This window comes from Thamnophis sirtalis, unplaced genomic scaffold, assembly GCF_051295495.1.
Source record: "Thamnophis sirtalis isolate CommonGarterSnake01/CBP01778 unplaced genomic scaffold, rThaSir2_p1.2 scaffold_8, whole genome shotgun sequence".
NCBI lineage: Eukaryota > Metazoa > Chordata > Lepidosauria > Squamata > Natricidae > Thamnophis > Thamnophis sirtalis.
The window spans coordinates 78,519,550-78,546,429 of NW_028261388.1; the positions used below are offsets into that span (position 1 = coordinate 78,519,550).

General features: G+C 38.8%; 1 protein-coding gene across 10 annotated transcripts in view; it reads right to left on the reverse strand.

Moving 5' to 3' along the window:
• CTNND2 (catenin delta 2) overlaps positions 1-26,880 on the reverse strand; it is a 468,899-nt gene that overhangs the window by 52,393 nt on the left and 389,626 nt on the right. For all 10 annotated transcript variants that reach the window (XR_015697560.1, XM_087721965.1, XM_087721966.1 and 7 more), the window contains 2 exons: positions 16,793-16,966; positions 13,228-13,378 (listed from right to left, as the gene is read on the reverse strand). Coding sequence is in view for 9 of the 10 variants with exons in the window: in XM_087721965.1 (XP_087578091.1) it covers positions 13,228-13,378; positions 16,793-16,966 (325 nt within the window). In the remaining variant the exon portion in view is untranslated. The remainder of the gene's footprint in view (positions 1-13,227; positions 13,379-16,792; positions 16,967-26,880) is intronic.

Sequence of the window (26,880 nt, forward strand, 5' to 3'; positions counted from 1 at the left end):
CATTCTTTCTGTACACCTGGTTTGGCCGTAAGAGATCTTTGTTTTTGCATTCTGTTATCTTCTTGCCAGAGACTTTATTTATGTTTATTTTGGGCTCGGAGCCAGTCTGAGCAGAGGACTGATAAAGTTATTTCTTTTTAAGTCTGTCTGCCTGTCGTCTTTGAATGAGCGAAGAAGGGGGGGGGTCAGAACAGGTAAGCTTATGTATGGAGATGCCCTCACAGTAAGTGAGACACATACACATTGCTTCTTACATATCCCCCTGCAACACCCCCCACCCCAGCTCAAATCATTGTGTTTGTTTTTTCACAATGTGAAGATGTGAAAAAATATATGAAGATGATAAGTTATGAGACATGTCATCTCTTCTCAAAAGAGAACAACTAAGCTATTAGCAACAGTGATCCACAAATTCTGAGTGATTTCATTGAGGAAAACAATATTTAATAGATAAGGCTCCTTCTTGTAAAATGCACATGCACATTTGTTCAATATTAATAAACTCAAATATCAAGCAATATGACAATATCTTACTGTAAATCTGCTAATATCAAAAAGATTCCCCAGAGAAATAATGAACTTTACTTTTGTCTAACATTATTTTCAACATAATGGAAGAATTACCAGTTCTTCAAGAAATCACAATATTTAGCAGGCAAGTCTTTTTCATGGCATAACTACAGTCACGTATCTTATATTGAACATACTGGTACTTTAAAAACATAGCTTCCTTGTATAAAATAATTAATAGAGTAACTGGCTATCCCTATAACTTAAACTGTATAGATGAACATTTAGTTATCAATAAAAGGACTTTTACTTGTATCTTCAGACTAAAAAATGTCCTCTGCAGAAAATTTGAAAGGTCAATAGATTTCCTGCCTTGTTTTGATGTGAAGACAAGATTTGTTTTAAAAAATGGAGGGAAGAGGTAAATCCAGATTTGATAACGGTTCTTAGTTTTAAGGTTTTTACAATCAAAAGTTGGAGTTGGCTTTTCAATAGTACATGTGTCCGTATGTGTATACACATATACATACATATACACACACATGGGGAAATATACAGTATGATATGTGTGAACCAGGGCTGGGTTCCGGCCAGTTCTAACCTTTTCTATAGAAGAGGTTCCACAAATCTACAGTGCCGTTTAGAACCGGTTCCAGCTCCCTACCCCCGCCTGTCCGCACATCATCAAGATGAAGAGCGAGAGGAGGAATTCTGGGAGTTGAAGTCCACAAGTCTTAAACCTGTCAAGTTTGAACACCCCTGGGTTTTTTTTTCTCTAAAGGGTTAGGGGTGCAAGGGTCTTGTAACTTGACAGCTTTAAGACTTGCGTGCTTCAAATGCCAGAGTTTCTGAGCCAACATTTTGGTTGCTAAGCAAGAGCGTTGTTAAGTGAGTTTCACCACATTTTACAAGTTGGCCACTCCCACCAAGCCACATGACCGCCAAACCACTCCCACTCTGTCACATGGCCGGCAAGCCACTCCCACAAAGCAGGCCATACTTACAGAAGAGGTTCTAAAAATTTTTGAAACCCACCACTGGTGTGAACAATAATGTCTGAGTATTGTAGGCAAAAGAGACAAAGTACTGGAAGCATATAATAAGGCAATTGGCCATGGAGTAGACTTTACATATTTAAAACATCAAAGAATGTAGAAGTCTCTCTATTTATATTAGCTCAGTAATGATATTGCAGGTAAACTGGCTATTATATTAGTGGCATAATTCTGTCCTGTACACCTACAGTATCGTCCTGCGAGCTTATATTAACTTGTTTTTCTTGAATGCTTTCTTTCTTGATAATTGGTTCAGATGTGTTTCAAATAAAACTACCCTTTTATTTTTTAGTAATCACCAAAAAACCCCAATTAATCTGAAGATCATTAATTTCATCTGAAATATCAACGTAACAGCTGATTATTTTAATGCACTATAATTTTCAACCAGTTTTTTCCCCCCACATTCTGTTTTGGCTGATAAAGAGTCCCCAGAAAACACAAAGCTCAGAAGGGTATTATTATCTCCCCTGACATTTAACTTTTTTCTTTTAAAGATATTATCTATATTATGGTAACAAATTGAGGGGATGATTAAAGATCATAGCTCCACAGTGGCTCTTTGCAGAAATCTATGAAAAGGTATCTCAGACCTTTGTACTCTGGAAGAAAATGGATGAGAAGAAAAGGTAATCGAAAATGATTATGCTCAGTATCATAATCAGGGATCTTGAGCCACTAAATCCATAGTTGTCACTGAAAGCTAGGTATGAATCAGGACAGAGGAATTCTTGCTTTGCATCTCAGGCAAAATGCAGTAGCACAGCAGAACTGTGTAAGGAGCTCTTAAGCTAAATATGGCAGCCCAAGGTGGCCAAGGTATAAGATGCTGAATGCTAATTGGATGTTGCTGGGTCTGATTCCAAAGGTATCAGAAGAGATTTCATAAAGAGGTCTATGGCACAAGCAGGCAGATCTTTAAGCATTCCCCCTGTGGCAGTGGTGGGTTTCGAAATTTTTTGGAACCTACCCTGTGGGTGTGGCCTCCTTTGTGGGAGTGGCTTGCCAGCCATGTGACCTGGTGGGAGTGGCTTGCCGGCTTCTTTCTTTCTTTCTTTCTTTCTTTCTTTCTTTCTTTCTTTCTTTCTTTCTTTCTTTCTTTCCTCTCTCTCTTTCTCTCTTTCCTTCCTTTTGTCTCTCTGTCCTTTTTTTCTTTTTTCTTTCATCTCTCTCTCTCTCTCTCTTTCTTTCTTCCTTCCTTCCGAGGTGGCGCAGTGGTTAAATGCAGCACTGCAGGCTACTTCAGCTGACTGCAGTTCTGCAGTTCAGCTGTTCAAATCTCACCGGCTCAAGGTTGACTCAGCCTTCCATCCTTCCGAGGTGGGTAAAATGAGGACCTGGACTGTGGGGGCAATATGCTGACTCTGTAAACCGCTTAGAGAGGGCTGAAACCTCTATGAAGCGGTATATAAGTCTAACTGCTATTGCTATTGCTTTCTCTCTCCCTCTCTCTCTCTCTCTCTCTGTCTCTCTCTCTCTCTCTCTGTATCAGTGTGTGTGTGTGTGTGTGTGTGTGTGTGTGTGTGTGTGTGGCAGTGGTGGGTTTCAAAAAATTTTGGAACCTCTTCTGTAGGTGTGGCCTGCTTTCTGGGTCTACTGATGGAACCTCTTCTAACCGGTTCGGTAGATTTGACGAATCGGTTCTACCGAATAGGTGCGAACTGGTAGGAACCCACCTCTGCCTTGTGGCAACAGTAGAAAAAAAAAATAAGGAAGAGAGCATTGTAGAATGGAACTTTAGATGGTAATAAAGCATAAGTAGGGACAGAAAAAAAACTGCATCAAAATTAGAAGAAATATATTTATACAAAAACAATTATCTGATTACTAGGATAAGAAAGCCTGGGTTATCAACCTTGGAAGACCTATGACAGCCTTGAGAGTATCAGTCTGATCAATAAGATACATGCTACAGAGAGACAAGAAAATGACTCCTGTGCAAGAGAAAGAGGCCGAGGAGCAGAGCCTTCTGCTAAGCTGTCAATACATCAGTTGCCTTAATGGCCAGTAAGTTTATAAGGTGCAAAACAGCTGCCAGTGCTCACATATTGACTTTTTCAAGAAGCATGTGCAAAAAAAAGACTTTGAAATGTCAGCAGTCTAGACTTGGGTAAACAGCCTTCCAACTACAGGTAGCAGGGAGTTGTATAAATCTTGGGACTTGACTCCCTCCCTCCGCCCCAGCTTAGTCACAATGCGGAATGAAATGCAGTCCATTTCAATGAGACCATAACAGAGAATTTGTACAGTGTAAGAGGCACTTTATCTTTCTGTAATACAGTCCTTATGCACATCGCACTAATGAAGTTCCTCCTTAATAAGATGTGAAAATTTACTAAACTCTGCAGTTTCACATTGGTTTTACAATGGCCTATGATCAGTGGTTCCATTACAAAACTGCGCTCGACTAAACCGCGTCCGACTAAGCCGCGTAGCTGACGTCATCAACAGGGCGACAACAGCGCAGAGACAGAAGCACGCTGTAAACCCTAAACCTAAAATTAACCCCTAAACCTAAACCTAACCCCCCTAAACCTAATCCTAAACCTAATCCTAAATCTAACCCTTAACCTAACCCTAAGCCTAACCCTTAACCTAACCCTAAATCTAACCCTAAACCTAACCCTTAACCTAACCCTAACCCTAAACCTAACCCTAAAGCTAACCCTAACCCTAAACCTAACCCTTACCTTAAGTTGAATCGGCTTGCTTTCAAAGCGCTATTTAAAGCGCCCTTCTTTCTCCGCGCTGGCTGTTGTCGCCCTGTGGATGACATCAGTGACGCGGTTTAATTGGGCGTGGCTTAGTCGAGCGCGGTTTTGACGGGTCACGATGATCAGTGTCAATCTGTCGTATAGGCAAGTTTTAGCAGGCAAAACCGTCAAGAAAAGTTTAATTAAGAGAGAAGCCAGAAGTGCCATGATGGGAACGGATGGGAAATAACAGAGGTCTGACGGGCTCTGGGAAAACCCAACCAGAGACTTTTGGGTCAGAACCATTCTGGAGGAACAGGTGAAAAATAAGAAACATCTCGAGGACCAAAGAGGAGCCACTAGTTCCTCGAAAGGTCCGAGATAAAGTTCTTCAAACTGGCAGCAGAAGCTGTCATGGCCACTTTAAAGTCGGGGCAACCACACCAAGCTATTTGAGCAGGAGAGGTGCTGGAACAAAGTGTTGGACCTGGGTGAAACATTGATCAACCCAAAGCCTTTAAATTTAGATTTAAATGAGATCTGGAATGGAAATTAGTGGCTATTTGGCAGATGGGGGATTTAACAGAGAAAAAAGAAAGGGCGGAGACTAAAGCAGAAAGCCCTAGGAGACTTTTATTCCTGAATTTGGACTTGGAAACATCAAAAATAATAAAAGAACTCAGGGGGCAAATTTCCTTTCTTTTTCTACCTTTTTCTATTTTTTGTGGAATATATACGGATTTTGACAGCTTTTGACAGCTAGAACACATTGCCTACAGCAGAGAGGGAGAACATCTACTGGTGAAAAGAGGGTACTACAAGACTTAATAGAAAACAACAGAGGAAAGTGCAGCTGTAACCTGAGCTTGACTGTAGCAAGATAAATGTCAACTCCTAAAGTTGCCATAGTTAGGAGTGGGGGGAGAAGCGTATTTCATGCATACCTTCGGTTAGAATCAGATCTCAGATTACTGAAGCAGACTTGGGAGGTCTGCACCTCATTGGGGAATGTGATTTATGACACAGACTGAGGGGAGGAAGGAACAGGGGTAAAGTTCAGCTATAATTTAAATAAGGCTAGGATCTGACTGTGAAAAGATCTTGCCAAAATAAATGTTCCTAATAAATGACTAATTTTCTTTTGAAGTTTGGCCCGAGACTCATGAATCAATTAGAGCATTTTTTGGGGAAACCTGACAGTCAGATCTTCTTTTAAAATCTATCAAGATTACCAGGTCTCCTGAATCCTGGACTCTCCAATTGCTCCCTCCCAATATTGGGGGTGCTTGGGGGGAAACTCAGGCAACCATGGCAGAGGGCCAGCTATCCGAAGAGAGCCTGATTGCAGCCGGAGTGCAGCCTGACCTCAAACACCAAAGCTGAGATGCCTGCTCCAGTGGCAACCCCCTCGCACCCCCAGACAGCTACAAAGCTTCCTAGGGTTTGCAAACTTCTATAGGCAATTCATCCCCTCCTTCGCGAAGATTGCCAAACCCATGACAGACCTCCTAAAAACAGGGAGCCCAGGAACAAAACCTCACGTGGGACAAACTCTACACCACCACCACCACCACCACCACTCAGTTTCATGTTTGGTGAATAAAGGTTAATAATAGTAAATTTACTGGCTGTCTATCTTACCACTAAACCCTCTTTGCCAAAAGAAGATGGGAGATCTCTACACATCTCAATAGTTTCCAGGAAGTTACATATTACAAATTACAGTTTATAAAGTAAAATTTACCTTTAAATAAAAAATGATAAACAAATATTATAGCAAGATTTTAAATGGAACAGCAATGAAATGGTAAAGACAATTATTCATAATAAGCACAGTATTTATTTCCTAATTTCAGGCTGCTTCTGATTCTTGGTACAAGAATTTTGACAAAATATTTTTGATGAAAACCTTCTAAAATTGTGTGATGCATGGTGGATGCATCTTTGAGTGACGATTTGGGCTTGCTTCCAGTTCTAGTGTTCACTATTTCTTGAGAGAAGTCTAATATATGGGTTAGAGATACCGTAATAACTGGTTGTTAGAAAATGGAACAAACGAGAAAGTTTTCACAGCACCGCAGTGTGGGAGAAGCACTGAGATACTCTATAATTCAGAAGAAGGGCAAAAGAACAAGCCTGTGAGATGAAGGCATTTCTAGAACATTGCGTATTGCCTTATTAATCAGTAATAATCCATTCTTGAATAGAAAACAAAAAGAAATGATTTAAGAATTTGGAGGTTTTTTTTTCCTGTATATGTAGGATTAAAGATTCTGAACTTTTACATCGTGACCTGACAAAAGCGCGAACGTCATAAGCGCGCCGACAAAACCGCAGCACTAAAACCGCGATGTCAAAACCGTGTCGACAACAGCGCGCCGACAGAAGCGAGATTTAATTTAAGGTAAGATTTAGGGTTAGGTTTAGGGTTAGCGCGCTTCTGTCGGCGGACGGTTGTCGGCGCGCTTCTGGGCTCATTTGTCGCGTGGTTTTGTCGGCGCGGTTTTGTCACCGCGGTTTAGTCAGGCGCGCTTTTGTCGTTCGCGCATTTGTGGTGGAACCCTTTTACATTTGTAAAAGTGGAAGACTGAAAGGGACAGAACAGGAAGTTGCAACAATTAATGGCACACAAAGTTAGAAATACCAACTAACTTCTAACTTCTAACCAAAGTTAGAAACATCTTCAGCTAATTCTGAGCAAGGAAAAGGAAATCATCCCTGAGTAATTAACATATGAAATTCAGTATCAGAAGGTATTATACAAGGAAATTGATGCAGTAGGGGTTGCTTAACCATCTCTTCTAACTATATAATTGATGCTTATGACCTGAGATTAATCCAGATTTCATAATAATATAGACAACATGATGAAATGTCTAAATATAATGTGCAACAGCTCCAAACTGGACTAGATTCCAATTCTTAATCTAATTTCCCTTTCCATTTGAGAGGGAAAATTCATGGTGTTGTTCTTTCTTCTTCTAATGATTCTCTCTCTTGATTTTGTAAGAGGAGGGTAGCTTATTGCACAAATCCGTGGGAATGAAAGATTCTTAAATAAGGGAATAAATGAATAAAGAGATCCCAATAGATCTAAGAAAAGGCAGTAGTGTCAGGCAGTTTAGGTATCCTAAAGGTATCCTTAGGTATTACTCAGTAGCCAGCCCTGCCCTGTCTGCACTTGTGAAGGCCTGAAGCAGCTACTTATCCACCCACTGACCTGTTTGCAAGCTGCCCCGGATCCACAACTTCCTCATTCATTTTTGTTTGTTGGAAATCAGCAGGAAGCTGTGAGGAGGTGCTTGTTTAATGACTGGTGATTCTCACTCACAACACATGGTGCTGGGATTGCTGTTGCTAAGTAATGAGATCACGTGAAATAGGATTTTGCAAATGCATCACTTAGAAACAGAAATTCTGGTCTAGTGCAACTACAGCTATTACTACTGGTAAGCAAGAAATTTAACATGGACCATCCATATCCCAAACACTAGAGCACTAACTTGAGTTAATCTCTTTGTAAAGATTCAATTGAATTCTAAGATATCACTTTTCTGAACCACATCAACACTCTGTATCAAAACACTGAATTAAAATGTTGTCTTTGAATTCATCTAATGATTCAACACCTCTTACATGTATAGATTCTATCCTTGCAAACTAAATCAACTTCCCAATTAGATAAACACCACTCAATTGTCTGAAAACACGAACTGAAACGGATTGAGCAAACTGAATGATCATTTCAATTTCATTAGAACTGATCCTTAGATTCCCAATGAACAACATCCAGCCAATCATATAAGGATTGCGTATGCATTGTAAGAAATAGCTCACAGTGCTTGGAAGACTTTTTGAAACCCCTTTCTTTAGGTACAAGTAGCTACACGATATTTATGAACTAAATGTAGTTACATGCAGTAATCACGATTGGCTCCTCTACTACTGCTGCTAATGTCACAAATAGAATCTTATGGATGAGTCTTAAGTGTTGAAATGTATTAAACCATTACCACATTTTTCACTCCTAAGTCTTTTGACACTGGATAAGTTAAAACCAGGAACGAACGTGGGAAGCCTCTAGCTTTTAATTATCCCCAATCCCTAAAGTCCTGAAATTGCACTCTTGAAAAATTAGCTATTTCCTTGCCAATGTTTTTTTTTTAGCACAATTCAGGGATGCTAGGGGCACATGACTCAAGAGTTTGCTGCATGTCCATCTTTACCTAAGCCTAAAACTTTAAAAATGCATTTAGTGAACTCAAGACTTGAATAGTGAGAACCATTGTACTTTAATGCATTTCATAACCTTCAGCATCTGGAAGATTAGCATTCTCATCCATTTACTTCTATCAAAGGAAAGGATGTAGAACAAATGTACACAAGCAGGATTTTCAGCTGAAAGAAAAAGCTATTCAGCCAAATTTTAAATTTGATTGTTCCATTTCTTGTATTTTGGGAGCTAGATTTAGATTACGCTTCAAGGTGCTAGTTATTACTTATAAAGCCCTTCATGGTATTGGACCTGGGTACTTGAGAGACTGCCTGCTGCCAATTACCTCCCACAGACCCATTAGATCGCACAGGGCCGGCCTCCTCCGGGTTCCATCCACCAGCCAATGCCATCTGGCTACGACCCGGGGGAGGGCCTTCTCTGTTGCAGCTCCGGCCCTTTGGAACGAACTCCCCGCGGAGATTCGGACCCTCACCTTTCTCCCTGCTTTCCGAAAAGCCGTTAAAACCTGGCTGTGTCGGCAGGCCTGGGGTTGATGAGCTCCCCTCCCCTCTCGACAGGTGTGGTTGTTGGTCATTTTAATATGTGTATTTTGTACTTGTATGTTTCCTCTTCCCGTTTAAGTTGTTCGCCGCCCTGAGTCCCTTTTAGGGAATAGGGCGGCATATAAATAAAATAAAACTTAAAACTTAAACTTAACTTAAACTTAGATTCTAATGTGCGTTTTAAACAGTGTTCTGGCTACTCCATGTGTTTACTGTTAAAACAACTTGAACTCAAATAAAAGGAAGCTATAATATTTTCATTAAAATAAACAATAAGAAATTAATAGAGAAAATGATAGCCTGCTATCTCTCAAGAAGATGAAATAACTTTTTCAAAGGGCAACTAATAATAAAAGCATTAGGAAAAATTGAGAGATATGAACGGAAGAAAATCCAGTCTTTCCAGTCATATTGAAAGTTACTTGACTAATTTGGATTTCATGGACATAGAGATTTTTTTAAAATAGAAAGCTGTAGTTTTTATTGTATTTTATATTCCTCAACCTTTGTACAGATTTACGCCATGAATAAATGATATATCACATATTTTTCCTTTTTTCTAGTACACATTATTTTCATTCAGGTGCAAAGAGAAGAAAAAAATGCAGTCATACAAATGACACCATATCCTCTATTGTGAACTCTAATTAAAATCGAAGCTTGAAAAATAAAAACAACTGTTATTTCTATATTCTTTATACAAATTTATTGTACTTACATTTATTTTGGGTCTTCAAGTAACTGGTGACTGCCTAGTATAGTCCCTTGTTCTTGGCAAGGTTTTTCAGAAGTGGTTTGTCATTGCTTTCTTCCTAAGGTTGATAGAGAGTGACTGATCCATATCCACCCAGCTGGTTTCATGCATAAGGCAGGACTAGAACTTAACAGTCCCTTGCAGAGGTGGGTTCCTACCAGTTCACACCAGTTCGGTAGAACCGGTTTGTCAAATCTACCGAACCGGTTAGAAGAGGTTCCACCAGTGGACCCGGAAAGCAGGCCACACCTACAGAAGAGGTTCCAAATTTTTTTGAAACCCACCACTCACACACACACACACACACACACACACACACACACACACACACAGACTCACACAGAGAGAGAAAGAGAAAGAAAGGAAGAAAGAAATAAAGAAAAAAAGAAAGAAAAAGTGAGAGAGAGATGAAAGAAAAAAAGGAAAAAGGGACAGAGACAAAAGGAAGGAAAGAGAGAGAGAGAGAGAAAGAGAGAGAGAACGAAAGAAAGAAAACACATGGCCTGCAAGCCACTCCCACCAGATCACATGGCTGGCAAGCCACTCCCACAAAGGAGGCCACACCCACAGAGTAGGTTGGAAAAAAATTTGAAACCCACCACTGGTTCCTTGGTTTCTAACCTGGTGCCATAACTACTACACTGGACTCCTTCTTAATTCACTTTTACATATATTTTGAGATAACTAAAATACATAGCTTAAAAAATTCTAAATAAAGCTCAATAGATAAAGTTATAACCAGTTAGTTGGGGAATACATTTCCTTATAATATCAAATGTTTGAAAGTGTTTGAAGATAATATTTTCACAGGATAAATTACTTGGGTATGTCTAAGGGTCTAGAGAACCTGTTAATCAGGGGTGGCAAACCCGCAGCCTGAGGCCCAGATGCGTCACGCGCTGGCCACCCCACAGTGGTGGGTTGCTTATCCCCTTCCAACCGGTACGGTTGGAATGGGGCCGGAGGCATCCTCGTGCACGCGCGCAGTTCACACATGCGTCTTAGCGCCTGCGCGATGCTCCAGCTGCTCGTGGAGAATCACGCAGGCGCTGTATCTATCTCCTCTTTCCATATTCCGCTCTTGCCATTACCAACCACGCTCACTTTGTTGTCAGTATCCACAGTTTTCTTATTTCTTTGCTCATTTTTTCTTCCATCTTTTGAACTCTGTCCTCCACTTTCTTCACTTAATAAACATCCTCAGTTTCTCCATCAGATTTTTCTGTTTTGTATTCCATATTCTCCAAACTCTTTTCAATTCTCTCTGTCACAACTAATAGATTTTGAATTCCAAACATAATCATTTGCAATGTTACACTTTCTTTTTCCTGCTGAGCCATTCTTTCAATTTTGCAGACACTGCCACTACAGGGTTCAAGGCTATTTTAATAAACTTCAAACAGGTACATTTATTATCTTTCAAGTCAAAATGTTGTCTTCCCTCCAATCGCTAGTGATAGAACTTCCAAAAGGAACCTGTATAAACAACTTGTGCTCTTCCTACTATGACTGTCAGTAAACAAACTGAAAGAACCTTGAATCACAAGTGATCAAAGAGAAAGAAGAAAAAACAATGTATCCAGCCTCCAGCCTCTAAATGGCAGTGTAACTGCTTTTTCTCCTGTTGTTACATAGAAACCCTCTTTATAATCTTTCTTATCATCTTCTTTATATTCCAAGCTTAAGAAAGAAAAAAAACCTTAAATGGAGATCAAAAACAATCCAATCAATCCAATCAAGCATTATAAAAAAAGAAGAATTTTAATCCATAGGTATAAGCAAAAGTGAAAAAAGAAGAAGAAAGAATTAATCCACTCAGTTTAAAAAATAGGGAGCCCCAGGAAAAGTTCCATCCGTGAAAAAAAAATTAGAAACTGGATAACACATTAAGTTCAATGCAGATCAATCTCGCCGCCTATAGTCTTCTGTCTTCAATCTTAACTTAATTTTTTTTCTTGGGTAGTCTCTTCCTCTAATAATAAAATTTCCTCACCAATTCGACATACTTTCTCTTTCTGCTTTCTTCCCATTCCGGAGCTGTCCCAACTTCAGCAGCTTCATTAGCTGTGTTTCTGTCTCCAGAAAAAAAGGGCTATTCCTGGATCTTTCAGGGACTTTGCGGTGTCCCTGAGATCAGCAGGAGGTGCCCTTCTCAATCACTGTATCTGTGGGAGGGTTTAGGTCCAAATGGACCATCCAGTGGCAGAAATTCGAATGCGATCTCGGAGCACCAAGATCGCATGTCATGCCGTCACGACATCAGGTCTCCTCCCCAGGATCATGAACTTTCAACTGGGTGGAAAGCCAGGAAGCTTTCAGATTCGGGTTTCCACAGATGTACCAACAAGTCTCTCTTATTAAATTGGAAGTTTAAGGATAGTTCTGCCTTGGACTCTGATTTATTTCTGGATGATATGTGGAATGCCGACATTCACTTTTTTAGTGCCGTTGGTCACTAAATGAACTGTTGGGAGTCGAGGACTATATACCAAAAGTATTATTTTTATTGTTACAACAAAGCTGACCCTTTGTATGATGTAGTGAAAATATACAATATATTACATTAACTCAGAATACTATTGGTCAGATATATTTTCACATGAATTGAAAAATGTCTTACAGAAATGTACAAATCAACAGCCTTCTATACAACAGCTTTAAAAGCAAATAAGTCAGCCTTGACTTCTGGCGACTGGTTGGACAATCCCTGCAGGATTTTCAGAAGTAATATTCTATTGCCTTCCTCCAGGGCTCAGATACTGTCCAAAGCCACCCAGCTAACTCTGTGCCCAGGTTCAGGACTGGAATTCATGATCTCTCAGCTTTAGCCTGGGATCTTATGGCAAATTGCCACCATCTTGGATTTGCAATTCTTGTGGATAAAATGAAAAGTTGGCATTACCCAGAAGAAAGCAAAATTACAATACAATATTGCAATAAAGCAGCACACTGAGTTTGCTTCTAGTTGAGCCGAATGACACTCCTATTAGCAGAAGAGAGGAAAATGTCTTTCATCTCTGTAGACTGCCTGAAAACTGCTTCAGATGAATGGGAAACTCTTTGTTATGAGAGAATGCAAGAGAGATTAGTTAAACAAGTATTCCTGCTGGTGCGATCCTTCCAATTCTACTTAAACTTTTCATCTGTTTGTACTGTTTCTATCCTTTGTCAGCTTTAACCTGCAGCATTGAACAAAACTCAAAAGCACATGCAGTTTTGCACATAATAAATAGTGTCTGTCACCCCCCAAAAGATAAAAACACAAAATACATACAGAGTTTTCAAGATTCACCAAGAAGAATCCCATTCTGGCAGTATCTTAACACATTAAAGTGCTCAACATTTCTCACCTAAGCTTATGCAGGAATGATATATTTACTATATTACATTTTAGCAAACGTGGGGTGAAGCAAATAAATATCATGTTGTCACCTACCTATTAGTTCTTTATTTCGGACATCTAAGGCCATATTCCGTAAAGCTGTTGCAACCGCACATACCACCCGATCATTGTCTATTCGAAGAAGTTCTACTAGTATAGGCAGGCCTTTTTCTTTCCGTACTGCGGCACGGATATATACTGACCACTGCAGGAAGGGAGGGGGGGAATGAACATGACAAAGCAGATAAGTTTCATCAACTGAAGGCTATGGCAAAAGTTATTTAGAAATGGAAAATAATAATAAAAAGTCATCATTTTATATAAATGATGTACTATCTCCCTCTGTACTATCTCCATGGCCGTACCTCCCAGGGAGAGGAAAAGGGGAATCAAGAAGGGATCTGAGGGATTCAATTAGCACCAGTTGCTCCCTGGTATGGGGCATCTGACAACAGGACCCCTTGAATAGCAATAGCAGTTAGACTTATATACCGCTTCATAGGGCTTTCAGCCCTCTCTAAGCGGTTTACAGAGTCAGCATATTGCCCCCAACAACAATCCGGGTCCTCATTTTACCCACCTCGGAAGGATGGAAGGCTGAGTCAACCCTGAGCCGGTGAGATTTGAACAGCCTAACTGCAGAACTGCAGTCAGCTGAAGTAGCCTGCAGTGCTGCATTTAACCACTGGGCCACCTCGGCTCTTAGAGTTAGTCAGGTTGAGTATTGGCTGTCCCAAGCATGAAGTGCTCTTTGAAGAATTGGGAGCTACAAGCAACATCTTACATGTGACATCTTCCAAACATTACAAGCTGAATGGCAGAGAGCATCTTTTGACCCTACCTTGATTAATGGTTTTTTGCCTGAGATTTGGAAGAACATATCCTTTTTCCTGACAAATGTTGAAAATAAATTCCCATATGGAAACACTAGTAGGGATCAGGACAAGCAAAGAGAAGCTCAGGAAAAAACATCCTTCCTGAGGTAATTAAATATTGTAGGTGAGGTACTGATTCCTTGCATTAAGCTATTTAGTCCGTGACACGACAAATGCGCGCACGACAAATGCGTGCTGACAAAACCACGGTGAGAAAGCCGTGCCGTCATTAGCGCACCCACAACAGCGTGCCGACAAAACCGCGCCCACAAAAGCGCGATTAGGGTTAAGGTAAGGGTTAGGATTAGGATTGGGTTTAGGGTTAGGGTTATTACCTTGTTTTCGCGTTGTTTGTTGATGGCACACTTTTGTCGGCACACTGTTGTGGGCACGCTAATGACATCGTGGTTTTCTCGCCGCAGTTTTGTCGGCACACTTTTGTCATGCGCACATTTGTCAGTGAACCATTTAGTCTGCTTCATGAGGTTTGATATTTTGAATGTGTCTCCTAACAGTTTCCAGGGATTTTTGAATCAGAGATTCATTGCCCTTCTGCGACTTCATTCGTACATCTTTTGTTCTATGTGAGAATCTCAGATCCAACCCATTTGGCCCATGCCCAGTCTCTCCAAGGAAAGTCTAGGGCCGTATGCTACCCAATTGTTACTTAAGAATAAAAGAAAATATTTAACTTTAACATTTAACTTAAAATTAATGTGTCAATCATCAAAGCTTTGTTTGGATCACCTCAAAATGAGAAATGGCTACTGGTCTCTGGCTACATGGTTTATACTACTATAGCCATGGAGTTGAGATATTGTTTCCCTTTTTGTGAGTGTTATACACACAAGTTACAGACAGGTAAATGCTCAAGAGAGTCCCATCCCTCACACAGCTGGTGTGAAGGAGAAGAAGGCTGGCCCAAGCATTTGCTTCTTCCAGCAAAGTGGGAAGTGGCATAAGGAAAGTATTACATAACCCATCACCATTATATACCAAGAATGGCAAAGTGACAAAGGCATGTTCAGAAGGGTAATGCCCTCTTTCACCACCATTTCACCCTTGCCATAGATTGAACTACATCATCTAGCAAACTTAGTCAACAAAGCTGAACATGAAGTAAATTGGAGAGTTTTTTTTACTCCCACCTCCCCGAAAAAAGCAACATGAGAGTATCCATGGGCTGTCTGCATTTTCCAATTAACACATTTTTAGAGTATCTGGACCTTCCACGCCATTTACTTGCCAGGAAACCAACCAGCTTAACTAACCAGAGAATAAGGTATTTTACCCAAAGGTCATATAAACATGTAATTTCTTGAGGGAGGGAAAGAGCCGAGGTGGCGCAGTGGTTAGGGTGCAGTACTGCAGGCCACTTCAGCTGACTGTTATCTGCAGTTCAGTGGTTCAAATCTCACCGGCTCAAGGTTGACTCAGCCTTCCATCCTTCCGAGGTGGGTGAAATGAGGACCCAGACTGTGGGGGCGATATGCTGACTCTGTAAACCGCTTAGAGAGGGCTGAAAGCCCTATGAAGCGGTGTATAAGTCTAACTGCTATTGCTAAATGAACAAATGCAATTTCGCATTTCCTTCCATCACTGAGCCTAAATATTTTCAGATGCACATACATATCTGAAAGAACTTGCACTTTTTGCTAATGATACTGTTACCGTATATCATAACTTTTGCTGGCTGTCCCTAGCAAGTATTTAATCTCAAAGAAATGTTTTGGCTAACATGAAGGAAGCTTTATTTGCAATTGGACTGCTGTAAATAAATATTTTTTACCTCATAAAAAAGGCCCCCTTATTGGCAAGTGGCAGATTAAAATTTCATTGCTTCAGCAAAGGCCACATAAGTCTATCTATAATTAGGCATTTTTCTCCCTTCAGGACAGAGCATCCTCCAGGGTCAAACACATTGTAGGCAAATTGACAAGACAGGATGAAAAAGCTTAAGGTAACACTGCTTATTCGATATGAATTTTCGGGAGAAAGCAGATTATTTCATTCACTGCTCAGTTGTACCAATTTTGCTCGTCAAGCTCCCATTTCAAGGAAAGATTGTTTGCTAAGACATGCTTACCTTGGACATGATAAGCCATGCATCTTATTGATATATAGGCTACTTTTAGCAAGCTGTAGCAGGATAAATCATGCATTCTACTGCCTGGTCCATATAGATTAGTATATAGAACTAACAGCATAGCATAAATAACGCTGGCATAATACAGAAACAAATATATTAAATCACATCATAGTTGTACTACCTGAGCCCATACATCTTGAAGTGAAACTAATTAAATTTTAAGGAAGGGTTTCCTGCTTCACATTTAGTCAACAGAGCAGCTTAAGGTTGTTTCTCAATCTCAGATAAGGAACCTAACTCAATTTTTTTTCATCTGTTCTTGATAATTTCGTAAAGCTGTCAGCGAGGATGTTAATTGGTGCTAAATATAATTGGGTATCTTCACAATGAAATGGTTTTATTTAACTCAAGCAAACGAACAGGTTTAAAGGAGGGAATTTGGCTCCTGTATTTTTAATATGAATCATTAGCAATATAAATAGAGTTTAGATCCAATATGCTTGCAGTATTATGAATAGCAAGAATCCCTTATTGATCTTACAGTAGGGAAAGCAATTGTTTTAACTGGTTCCAATTAGTTTTAAATTATTTAATTTAAGACATCTAGGCTGATTTAAGAGTCTGGCCAAGCGCAGAGTGAAAGCAGATTTCATACCTTCCAGCTACCTGCAGCCAAATTCTGTAGTGCACCAGCTGCCCCTTCCAGTGTATCTGGATTTGAGCACTCAGAGAGGAGTGTGAGGTAGGGTTTGACTATGGATGGATGCCATAGCATCTGGATTCCTTTTGGTGGTTCTGCACAGTCAGGGAGAGGACCAACTCCATCCCACTGAAAAGAAGAAACAAAGATGGAATGTTATCAGGACAGAGCAAAAGAGAAAACCTTTCATTAAAATATAAAGATGTACTTCTATGCCTATGAATTTAATACACACTCAAGGACACCTAATGCAAAGAAATGTTTGTTTTGACAGTTAAATAACTTCTTACCTGTTATTTTAAGAAGATGCTGGATAGCCATTTGTCTGAAACGGTATAGGGTTTCCTGCCTGGGCAGGGGGTTGGACTAGAAGACCTCCAAGGTCCCTTCCAACTCTCCTATTGTATTGTATTTTATTTATGATGGCTGAAAGTCTTCAGTTTTAGGGGCAATGTAATTCAGTTGTTTGGAAATGAATGCCAAATGAGACTGATGCCATCACAAACTCATATCTAAATGAAACTAAAAACTAAAACTGATTTTAAATAACATAAGAAACAGAACTAAATTCAGTCTAAGGACCACACTAATTGCAAATAATTACAATGAATCTAGTGATGATGAAGAAGTACAGTACATTTTTAGAATAAGGGCATTTTGTGTTCATCAAAATGCTGCTTTGCAGGCTTAGCAAAAGCTTTTCTGAATCTTTTCAGAAAGGTTAGGAATGAAAGTTCTCAGAATAGGGAAAAAATATTGAATCTGCAGCAGAATACTGTTTGCCCTACCTACCTACCTACCTACCTACCTACCTACCTACCTACCTACCTCTATTTATCTATCTATCTATCATCTATCTATCTATCTATCTATCTATCTATCTATCTATCTATCTATCTATCTATCTATCTATCTATCATCTATCTATCTATCTATCTATCTATCTATCTATCTATCTATCATCTACCTACCTACCTACCTACCTACCTACCTACCTACCTACCTACCTTATTTGCTAGTTTTCAATTAGTAGTCCCCAAAGCAATGTACAATTATAAAAAAATAAGCAGATTATATGCCAATAATGGGGTATGTCCAATGTTTCATTCAAGTAAGAGACCTTCCCTTTTCTGTGAAATGAGAGTGAAGGATCTATATGAGCAGGTATTCATAGCTTTCCCCATATCTGTTTTAGAGGATTGGCTGATTATTCAGTCACCAGAATGATATAACTGGATCAACAATAAAAGTTAAAACATGATAAAACAATTTAAAAAGTATGTTTCAAATACATACAAATAGGAGCAAAATAATATTATATAGCTGTGATGGCAAACCTATGGCTCTCATGCCAAAGATGGCAAGCAGATCCCTCTCTGTGGGCACGTGTGCAATGGCCAGCTGTTCTTCTGGGTTTTGTCATGCACATGCGCACCAGCTAGCTGCTCTCTTCTGGGTTCCAGTGCGCCAGGTGCATGCTGGTCAGCTGATCTTTGTATGTGCACACCAGAACCCAGAAGAGAGCAGCAGGGCAGTGTGCATGCACGGAACAAATCCCAGAAGAGCAATTGGCCACCGCACGCATGCGCTCCAGTTTCGGCACTCGGCGCCGAAAAAGTTAACCGTCACTGTTATATAGCCACCCGTAAAATCATCAGCTTAAAACTATTTTGTCAGGTCTGCAATTATATTCCTTTTAGAATTTTGGCCTGCCACACTTTCTCTTATTTCATTATGCTGTTTCTTTAGTATAGTTGATGGGAGGGGGGAATAGACAGGAGTAGGATTGTGGAATGTATTGTTGTCATTCTTTTCTAGAAGCCAAGGTCATCTTTTGTCTCTGCACTACCTGACCGGAAGCAGCTGGGTGGAGACGCCAGCGTGGAAGAAGAAGATTGGACCATGTGATGGATTTGTGGGTATGGGGACAAGATCATGAACTTTTAACTGAGTGGAATTCTGATGTAATTTCCAGAATTGGGATTAACACAGATGTGCTAAGATGTCTGATTTATTAAATTGGAACTTTAAGGATCGTTTTGCCTTAGACTCTGATTTAATTCTACACGATACTTGGAACGCTGACATATTTGTGATTTCACTGATATATTTGTTTATAAATATGTATTTCTCAAGTGCCTTTAGGGGTAAAGTTCTCCCAGAGATGTATTCAAGTGATTCTTTTTAAAAAATTCTGCCATGTTTAATTTGGCCACTCGGGTAACTGTCAACTTCTCCCATGTTCCCACAGATTTTTTGTCCACTATTAAGATCTGCCACAGCTTCTCTTTTTCAATATATTTTTCTGTGGCTGTATCCGCAGACTTACGTTCAGTCAGGATTTTGCTTTTCTGTTCTTTACTGCTACTTTGGGAAATTTCCTGTCTAAGTAGGCTACTCTTGGCCACCTCTTCCTTTCCTCCTCATCTCATGATGACCCAAATATTCCTCACAACCTCAAGTTGTTTTCTCTGGGTTAGGGTTTTTCCCCACCAAATTTCAAATTCTTACAGCAATATACACATACATCACTTCACCACCAGTGTGTCACCCTGCTTCTGTTGCAGAGGTGGGTTCCTACCAGTTCGCACCTATTCGGTAGAACCGGTTCGTCAAATCTACCGAACCGGTTAGAAGAGGTTCCACCAGTGGACCCGGAAAGTAGGCCACACCTACAGAAGAGGCTCCAAACTTTTTTGAAACCCACCACTGGTCCTTGGATATGATTATTCTACACTATCATGCTCATATTCATAAAACTCAGTGCCTCTGTGGAAGGTAAGGATGACTACTGCATTTGTGGTGCAATCAGAACATTGCGTGTGTTGAAGTTGTTTTAACGCAAACCAAAGATGCCTTTTGAAAAACAAGTTTACATCCTATTCTTATGCAGGCCAGTGCTGTGTGTGAGGTAATTTAAGGTGGTTCTGACAAGTGTCGTTGGCATCTTCATATCCGGTCACATGGGCGGCAAGCCACTCCCATCCGGTCACATGGGTGGCAAGCCACTCCCACAAAGGAGGCCACACCCACAGAGTAGGTTCGAACATTTTTTGAAACCCACCACTGTTCTGTTGGTACTTCTTTTATCCCTTAGCTGGATGGTTTAATGGTGAGATGCAACAAAACAACATTTCTTGCAGCTTGAAGAAAGCTTCTTATTTACAGAAGGGCAAAGAAGGGCAGAAGGATGTGTTGATTCCAGAACCTCAGGGTTAACTTCCAAAAAGAAAAGGGGATGAGAAAAAGATGGTTTCTTTGCCTTCTTTCCTATAAAAATATTGTCCATGGAAAGGAAGAGTCCTTCCTTTCACACAGATGATGTAAGGAAATCAACTTCAGTTATAATCAGATTAACTACTCATCTCATATGACAAAAAATCAAGGTGATAAAGAAAAGGAAACAGAACTAATACTCAAGCAAGTGTTAAACTGGAGACCTCAAGACTGTGCAGAAGACACCCACTTATACATCTCTCTCTCACACACACCATATATAGTCAAGAGTATATCATATGTTTTCAAGCAACAACTGCGATAGAAGAAAATGTAACAACTCATCTGGAGGTATCTAGTCATAAACCAACTGTCAAGCCTGCATTTATATTCCTTTTAGAATTCTGGCCTGCCACCCTTTCTCTTATTTCATTATGCTGATTCTTTAAGTATAGTCGATGGGAAGGGGGATTAGAAGGAGTAGGATTGTGGAATGTATTGTTTTTCATTCTTTACTAGAAGCCAAGGTCATCCTTTGTCTCTGCACTTTCACACCTGACTAGAAGCAGTTGGCCGTAGACGCCAGCGTGGAAGAAGATTGGACCATGTGATGGATTGTGGGTGTGGGGACAAGATCATGAACTTTTAACTGGGTGGGATTCTGATGTAACTTCCAGAGTTGGAACCCCACAGGACGATGCCAACATGCCTGTCTTATTAAATTGGAACTTTAAGCATAGTTTTGCCTTCGACTTTGATTTAATTCTGCATGGTATTTGGAACGCTGACACCAACAAGTATAGAATTCAGCTCATTGGATGTATAAAATTTTGGTGACAAATAGGATTGGGTTCCAGACTGCATAGAATAGGCATCTCAATAAAACATATGTGACTAATTTAATTTCTTCCTTTTAAGATGTAAGGCAGTCATGCATTGGAAGGTTGCAATATCTCCCTTCTGGGAGTGTGGAAGGCTGGAGAATGAATTTGGCCAGCAAACAGTCTCTCCTGTGCAACATGATCAAGAGGTTGAATAAATAATTAGCTGGTATGAACAGTCTCCCGGGGAAGCCACCACCATTAAGAAGGAAATTCTAATCTTTCTGGAAATCAGTATCGAAATACCTCATTTTTAGCTTCACCTTAAAACTCTTCAGGTAGAGTGAAGCCAAATATTAAGTTGATAAGCCATCCTGTCCACTTTCATTCCTGTTCTAGGATGATGAAAACCTTTCTTGTAGAATCAGGGAAGCTAAAGATCCATAATTGGAAAATCAGTTTTAGCCAGAATATGAGACAGAAAGCTTCTAATGAGGATAATTCTGATTCTTAATACAAAGGGGAGGTAGAAATATCTCAATAAGAGAAATCATACAACTAAGACATTTTAGGGATTTAAGCCCCTGCTGGGAATTCACAATGGCAAGGCCCTTCAGATATTGCATTCTGCATCTTTTATCATTAATTATCTTGATTAGGAATTGTAATCCAACATTTCTAGAGCTACATACTCTTCACTGCTGCTACATAAGGTTGACTTTTTGAATGCTACCATTGGAGCACCCATAAGCAACGCATGATGAACATTCTAAGCTATTAAATAATTATGATAAGAAGATTAACCTGCTAATCAATTTCAGTTTTCAGACTAAATAGAGGGATAATAAGGGAATGAATCTTTTAAAATAAATGAAAAAGTAATAGGACAAATGTTAAATATGCAGTCATATATTACAACAATTCCTTATGGATTTGTGTTGCATGCTTTGTAATTTGTAATTTTGTAATTTTAATAGATTTGTATGCCGCCCAATCCCGAAGGACTCCGGGCGGCTTACATAAAAGCAGTTTAAAAATATTTAAAAATATTTAAAAATACAAGACAGAGACTTAAAAACAAAACACAACACACACTCAATTTTAATGGGGGCTGAAGTTCAATCAAGATCAACAGCCCCAGGCCTGCTGGAACAGCCAGGTCTTAACAGACTTACGGAAGGCCAAGGGAGTGGGGACGGTCCGGATCTCAGGGGGTAGATCGTTCCAAAGGGCCGGGGCATGTTGATGTTAAGAATGTGGAATCTAATCAAACTCTTGTGCTATGACTAACTTTGTCTATGTAATCTCTATCAATGAGTACAATGAAAAAAGGGAAGATCACAATTTAGGTAAATTAGGTATATTTCATATATGAAAAGTAAGAGAACAATCCATTCTAGTATGCAGAAATCTATAAATGCCTCTTTCTATGCGTGGGAGGTGGACCAATGGAAAATGTTTGCAGTATGGAATCATACTGTTGGCCAAGACAATGCATTCTCCTGTGTTTTTCACATACAGAAATTTTAAGTCTTTTCTGTAATCATAGGGGAAAAGAAGATTTCCATGTATTTAATTTAATTTAGACATTGTCCAACTTGATGTGACCTTGGGTAATTCCCAAGTAATAACTCAAATTAAATCAAGTATTATAATAACTTGTCTTCAAATCACCTTAACAGCACCTTACCTGTTACATAATTTAAGATGTCAATATAAAGGCTTACCGGGATAGCTAGTCAAATGTGGCCTTTAGTCAAAAGTGACCAGTGAAGCCTAACTGAACTAATAAAAGCATCATGGAGAAAAGATTATTTTGCTTATTCATTTACTTTAAAAGGTTTTGCTAAAGAGATAAATGTTTGCTTAAATTTTCTCTGATTCAGTTTCAATTTAATGGGGTGGTAGTTTCTATTTGCACAGCACAGCCATTTCAGGCAATCTTGCTTTTTTTTTCAACAGCACAAAACTATACATCCTTCTTAAGTGTGATATATTGTGTCTAATTGATTGCTCACACGGAGAACTTTCAACCCTTCACAGAAAATTGAGGTACGGGGAAAGCTAAGTCAATGAATTGCCAGATACTGCTGAATTACAATTCTAAGCAAAGAAGCCAGAATGGCTAAAAATAAAAGTGCTGTGAGCCACAAAATCGAGAGAGCATAATGTTTCCAAAACTTGCTGTATATTGTTCGTAAAGAGGGAGACTGAAGTCTATGTGAGGTGTTGAAGAAGAGATTGATTTAAAATAACTAATTGAATCTTTGGGAAAGGCTTACAAAGTAGAAAAACATCACCTCAAAAAAGAATATGTTAATACATTCTTCCTGTGATCATTATTATCTCAAACCTAGTAATAAATTCAACGTTTCCCTTTATTACTTCAGTCAAACACCAAAACTACCCTGTTTTCCCGAAAATAAGACAGGGTCTTATTTTCTTTTGACCCCCGAAATAAGAGCTTGGGCTTATTTTCGGGGAGGTCTTATTATTTTTGAGGCAGCGAATGAGGTTTCGAGTTTCATTTTATTTATATGCCGCCCTATTCCCAGCGGGACTCAGGACAGTGCACAAACCCAAGGAGGGGAAGGGAAACACAAAAACTACACAAAAAGTACAGGGCATATAAAACAACCAACAGCCACACGATTCGAGAGGGGAAGGAAACTCATCGACCTCAGGCCTGCCGACACAGCCAGGTTTTAACGGCCAGGTTTTAACGGCTTCACCTCATGGCTGCTGCTGCGTTGCAACATTTTCAGAGAGGGCTTATTTTTGGGGGAGGGCTTATTTTAGCACATGCACTCAAAAGCCCAATTGGGCTTATTATCTGGGGAGGTGTTATTTTGTGGGAAACAAGGTATAGAATTAATAAAATTGCTAAAAATATTGATACTAAGCAGTAATTGCACTATGGATTCTACAGACCCTGTAACAATATTTAGACACATTTTAAAAGATTCATTTCTATCTGACAGTAGATACTGAAGATAGAACAAATTCTGAGTGCTTTGATAATTTAATTATTAGCAAGAATATACATTGTGAAGAGATGACAATATAGAAAATAATATAAGAAAAGATGAACAAGTCTCCACAAATAATCTCACACAGACAAAGATGGTTTGATATGCAATGTTTCCATGTACTAGTACATTAAAACATGCAAATGTCATTATTATCTCGTACTTTCATATTTAAATATTGACTTAAATATCTAGCTGCAGGAACTAATAAACTGATTCCAAAGTTAAATCCTTTTTGGCAGTTGGAGGGTTTCATTCTATCATTCATGCATTCAATTTTTTAACTATTACAATTGATTATTTCATAAGGCTTATGAACATCTATAATAAAATTATACAGTCCCAAATAAACAATTGCAAGATTAAACCAATGAAGAAAAAATATAAACTACTAATGGTAAGCAATGTAAATGGTGAGATAAAGAATCAAAATGTCTTAATTTTTTTCCAATTTTAATAATTTCCTAACTGGATTATAATGGTCAGGGTATGCCAAAATGCTGGTATAATGCTTTGTTCAGCTTTCATATAACACAATCACTCCCATTAGTAAGAAAAATGTCTGTTAAAATTAAAGAATCCAAACCAGTATGGAAAAAGAATAATTTTAACCAATAATTTAAAAAAATGCCCATATTGCAGTTTTTATGTTGATCACCCGAATTATTCTATGCAAAAACATATCTGGGACAGACTGAAGTATTTGGAATATTTTCTTCCGAAACTATGACTGCAGAAACTCCAAAGCTGCATGATTATTATGGATTGTATGTGAGTTCCATAAAACAGCTGCATGCAAGTTTTGGCTATAAATAATATAAGTACTGCTGGTGCATATAGAGCATCTTTAGAGCAATAAAAGACTTGTATGGCCAGATCTGACTATGAAATACAGAGTCTAAGTGTGCCCTCTGTCTACCAGAGACATGAAAGACTATTCTCAAGTATTTGAACCCTCCTAGTTCAACCTCTAGATATGGGATGCTTCACAAAAATGAATGTTTAGATCTTATCACAATTTATTTCTAAATCTTCTGCTTTGTAGAACAATGAACCTCACTTCAAACCCACGGGAGTCTATGATAATATAATCACTTCATCATTATAAGTGTTACGATGTATTTATATGCCAGCTGTGGAGGATGATATAACAACTGTTCCAAAAACAAGACCATTAAACAATCATGGTTCAAAAAGAAAAGTCATGATTTTCTCTAGGGTAGTGACTTATAGACCATATAGCAGTGAACATTTTGTGTGAGTGCTTTAGATTAGATTAGATAGATTTATATACCGCTTCACAGTGCTTTCCAGATCACTCTAAGCAGTTTACAGAGTCAGCATATTGTCCCCAACAATCTGTGTCCTCATTTTACCCACCTCGGAAAGTTGGAAGGCTGAGTCAACCTTGAGCTGTTCTAGGTTGGGATAATTCTTGCAAATAAAATATGACTATTTCTTGTTGAATGTTAAGTCCACATATAATGTGTGCCTTTGCCCAAACAACACATTCTTAGCAATATTTCTAGAACAGTTATTTCCCGTTTTGGGACTATGCATTATGAGAAGTAGAATTACATCCCATCTTCCTGATGTGTTCATGCTATTTTCCTTCTTCAAGACTCAAGTAGGAATCTAGTGTGTCAATATTTCAAAAATTAAAGATATTGTGATGCATTTTGGTTCAAGTTTTATTTTGGAAATATTTCTGAATAAGGAATAGCTACAACTCTCTGTGGTAATTTCCCTGTCTGCATTCTCCCCGACAATTGATTCTGGAAAACCAGACTGAAATTTGAGCTTGTAATATTCTCAATGTTCTTGTATTATAAGGATTTAATTTTATACTTTAAGATATTAAGAGCTCTAAATGCTAAGAGCTAATAGAGTCAAGAAGAAAGCAACATAACCAAAATTCATTCATATTATGCATATCATCATTCTCCAATATACATTAAAAAGCCACACAACAGATGTGCTTTGGAAAACTTTGACATACTATCTATCCAAGATATTGTTTATGAAACAAAAGTGCCATGTCTCTAGATAAAGAAAACTGTAGAAAATGATAAATATACGTCATTCTATTTTTTAACTATGTATGCTTTATATGTTTTTTTAAAAAAGTAGTCTGATCAGAAAGCTTTTAGACTGTGGAATTAAGGAACAATCATATTCAGTATCCAAATGACCTCTAACTAATGTTAGAATGGCAAAACGCTCCTTATAATAACCCAGGTTGCATTTTGGCTATAGTATTCTAAATCAGTTAAAAATCTTTGAAATGAAGCTGTTTCAAAGAGTCCCTCATACAAAGTGCAACATAGTAGATCAAAGAGCATGTAATTAAGAAGCATATCATGACTGCATAATCGAACAGGCAGAATCGGTGTAATAGATTTAGGAATATAGAAGGATTCCTCGTCACTGATAAAACTATCCAGGTTCAAGGCTAAATTCACAAGGGATGTGGTGGGCTTCCACATAGATTGAAATCACTCTTTCTGCTTTGTTAGATAACATTGCAATGTGCTACTCCTCAATTCCTCCAGTTCAGATATCAAGCCCTTATCACATCCATTATGGATTGTCCCCTCTCTCAGCCAATTTTATTAAATAGACTAGATCTTCATTATATTTCAAGTTGTTCTTGAGAAATAATTTATCTAAAGTGTAATAGAAATGTTAATACAAGCACAGACAATAAGCAACACATTTCTTCTTGTCCTTTAATAGCAAAACATTCAAGTCAATTTATTCATTAGAATTTCAGAAAAGGAAATGATTTTCTAGTTCTTTCTGTTGTATATAACATCTATGGTATCCGTTTTAAAATGTAGAAAGTAGAAAGAATGCAAAATAAACTGATGGTATCTAATATTTCTTCCCACATAGATGTTATTTATTTATTTGTTTGTTAAATTTATTTGCTGCCCACTTTGCCACGGGGCTACCCTAGGTGGCTTACAGCAATAAA